Source organism: Myotis davidii, unplaced genomic scaffold (genome assembly GCF_000327345.1).
Source record: "Myotis davidii unplaced genomic scaffold, ASM32734v1 scaffold6861, whole genome shotgun sequence".
NCBI lineage: Eukaryota > Metazoa > Chordata > Mammalia > Chiroptera > Vespertilionidae > Myotis > Myotis davidii.
The window spans coordinates 19,334-23,003 of record NW_006290885.1 but is presented as its reverse complement, the minus strand read 5'-3'; the positions used below and the strand labels follow the sequence as shown (position 1 = coordinate 23,003).

Here is a 3,670-nt window from a genome sequence, read left to right as displayed (position 1 = left end):
CATGCAACACCATTTCATCTGCCCAAATCCTGCCCCCAGCCCACCCTGATTCTATCTCTGTTCTCTTTTCAGGAGCATTCCAAGTCCAGGGGCCCCATGACCCCTTGGTAGCCATGCTGGGTGGTGAAGCAGAACTACCCTGCTTCCTCTCACCTCCTCAAAGTATTAAAAATATGCAAATAAGCTGGAACAGATCCCTACCCTCCCGAGTGGTGCACCTCTATGAGGATGGGAGGGACAAGCCTGAGGAAGCCATGGTGGAGTATTTAGGGAGGACAGAGCTTGTGAAAAATGTCATGCATAAGGGGATCGTGGTCCTGAAAATCCTCAATGTCCAACCCTCTGACAATGGGCAGTATTGCTGTGAATTCAAAAATGGCTCCTTCTACAATGATACAGTGATTGAGCTGAAAGTGGCAGGTAATGGCCCACATTTATTGTCCTGACACCCCACAAGGGTGAGTTTATTCTGGGTTGGGCTCCTTCTTCTGATCCAATTTTTCTGGGAAATATAAAGAAGTCATAGGAGAAAGGGAGATGGCAACTACTTCTAATCACCCCATTATCCCATATATCACTGCTTGGGTCTAAATAAAAGATAATAAAGAGATGCATAGTGGAAGTCAGGAAATAGGGGCCATTTGTTTTGGATTGTGTTGGACTTCTCTCTCACCCAGGAGTCTAAGTCCCATCCTTTGTTGCAAAAACTTCCTCAGAGCCTCAGTTCCCTGTTCTGCACACTGAGGTCTAGTCAGTAGCACAAACTCTTCATAAGAAGGAGAGGGATATATGTACTGAAAAATGAGCTTAGGACCTGACTTCTCTCTGTTCTTCTTCCCAGCTCTTGGATCACATCCTCAATTCCATGTGGAAGTCACTAGGTCCCGACAAGTCCGATTAGAGTGCACATCAGAGGGCTGGTTCCCTCAGCCAAAGGTCCAGTGGATGGACTCTGAGGGAAGAGAAATACCAGCTGAGTCTGAGACTCACACCCAGGACAAAGATGGCCTGTTCCATGTAACAACATCACTGTTACTCAGAGAAACTTCTCAGAAGAATTTGACATGTTCTGTCTGGAACCCAGTTCTGAATCAGAAAACGGAAGAACAATTATGCATATGTACAGACAATGTACATTTTGGCATGAGTCATCAGTATGTAAAAGGTATCTAGAGCCCTGAGTACCCTATAAATTCCTGAAAATCAAAGTCACAAAACTTGTAGAAAAAGGAGCATGGATCTTACTTTGCCCCTCACCTTATTCCCATAAATAAGACATGCCCCTTTCCAAGAGTGAAATTCCTAAATTCCTTCCTTTCTCTGACCCTTCCTTAAATCTCAGAGATCTCCTTTTTTCTCTCTCCTCATTACAGTGTTTTCCTCCTTTTCCAATGAGTCATCAGCACAAACCCTTGGGATCATCCTGCCTCAGTCACCTGAGGAGGCAGCAAATCTCTACAATTTATCATGGCAGCCTCATCTCACTCTACCTCTGCTTCCTAATGGTTACAGGTATGAATTCTTATGAGTTTCTGATTCTCTGTTATGTAAGGGAAGGGAAAGGAAAAGGGAGGGAAGATGGAAGAAAAGTTCGACCAAAAAACAAATGCTGTGAGATCCTGGAAAAGTAAAGAAGTTAACTTTATTCCACTTACTAAGTACGAGGCAGTGTACTAAGCATTTGCATCCCTATCTCCTGGTCAAGGCCTGTTGGGGTGTATGTGTGTGTGTGTGTGTATATGTTATATATATCTGAGTGCATGTGATGTGGTGGGATAAAAATAGAGAGAATGAAAGTGCCCATATGGTAATAAAGAAGCATAAGTTCTTAGAGCCTCAAGACAATGTAGAATAGGATTGACAAAAATTAGCTTGTTTGCCCCATTTTCTCGTGCCACATTCATGGCAAACATTATTAATGATTTCCAAATGTCTTTTCCACTGAATTGCTTCAGATTTTTTCTCAACACAGATATCCTACTATTCATCCAGAGCTATCAGAGTTCCTGTGTGATCTCCCCGCCCCCCCTATGGACAAGGACAGAACCTGACCTGAAGGAGTTAGCATGTCTATTCCCCCTTCTCTGCAATTATATTCCTCAGGTCCCTCCCCACAGGGTGAGTTAAGGGAGGAGGCTAGTGCCCAAATTTTAAGAGGCACTTTCTCTCAGGATCTTGTTGACCCTGGACATGTGCCCCAAAAGTAAGTGCCTAGTCACCATTTATGCCCTAAGTCCTTTGTTTGCCTCAGCATAGTCAGGCCTAGATTTCCTATGTCCAACACCTCCAGCTTCCTGCTAGCTCTTTGTATATGTTCAGGTCAGAAAAGGGACTCCCTAAGATTCAACAACTATCCCCTTTCAGACCTTCTCCCCAGTTGGTTAAGATGGAAATAGCCAAACATGTGTGTAGTCAACACCATTTCATCTGCCCAAATCCTACCCCCAGCCCACCCTGATTATATCTCTGTTCTCTTTTCAGGAGCATTCCAAGTCCAGGGGCCCCATGACCCCTTGGTAGCCATGCTGGGTGGTGAAGCAGAACTACCCTGCTTCCTCTCACCTCCTCAAAGTATTAAAAATATGCAAATAAGCTGGAACAGATCCCTACCCTCCCGAGTGGTGCACCTCTATGAGTATGGGAGGGACAAGCCTGAGGAAGCCATGAAGGAGTATTTTAAGAGGACAAAGCTTGTGGAAAATGTCATGCATAAGGGGATCGTGGTCCTGAGAATCCTCACTATTCAACCCTCTGACAATGGACAATATCACTGTGTGATCCAAAATGGCTCCTTCTACAGTGATACAATGATTGAGCTTAAAGTGGCAGGTAATGGCCCACTTTCACCCCCAGGGGTAAGTTTAGGGCATTGATCCAGTTTTCCTGGGAAATATTTAAAAACTCACAGGAGAAAGGGAGATGGCCTTTACATCTACTCACCCCATTATTCCATATATCACTGCTGGGGGCTGAATTAAAAAATAAAGAGACTCATAGTGGGAGTCAGGAAATAGGCAGGGGCCATTTGTGTTACATTGTGATGGACTCTCCTCTCACCCAGGAGTCTAGGTCCCTCTCCTTTGTTGTCAAGACTTCTTCAGAGCCTCACTTTCCTGTTCTGCACATTGAGGTCTAGTCAGCAGCACAAACTCTTCATAAGAAGGAGAGGGATATATGTACAGAAAAAAATGAGCTTAGGACCTGACTTCTCTCTCCTCCTCTTGCCAGCTATCGGCTCACATCCTCAGTTCCATGTGGAAGTCACTAAGTCTCGACAACTCCGATTAGAGTGCAAGTCAGAGGGCTGGTTCCCTCAGCCAAAGGTCCAGTGGACGGACTCTGAGGGAGGAGAAATTCCAGCTGAGTCTGAGACTCACACCCAGGACAAAGGTGGTTTGTTCCATGTAACAACATCACTGGTACTCAGAGAAACTTCTCAGAAGAATCTGACATGTTCTGTCTGGAACCCAGACCTGGATCAGAAAAAGGAAGAACAATTGTCCATAGCAGGTCAGTTTTCTCTCTCCCCTCACTGTGCCCCCCACAAAGTCAGTTTGATGCTCACATTCCATGGTGGTGGCAGCTCTAAGCATATAAGCTTTTTTCTGCTGTTTTCATCACATCCACACCATTCTCCTTGCCAGGAGCCAACTTCCCTTCTATGTTTCTC

At 45.0% G+C, this 3,670-nt stretch overlaps 1 protein-coding gene across 1 annotated transcript in view; it reads left to right on the top strand.

Moving 5' to 3' along the window:
- Positions 1-1,147: 1,147 nt before the first annotated feature.
- The window catches only part of LOC102773532, an 11,901-nt gene continuing 9,378 nt past the window's right edge, over positions 1,148-3,670 (top strand). Inside the window, 4 exon segments of the mRNA XM_015564116.1 lie at positions 1,148-1,512; positions 1,956-2,118; positions 2,482-2,829; positions 3,229-3,510. Of these exon segments, the coding sequence (XP_015419602.1) occupies positions 2,067-2,118; positions 2,482-2,829; positions 3,229-3,510 (682 nt within the window). The 5' untranslated portion in view covers positions 1,148-1,512; positions 1,956-2,066.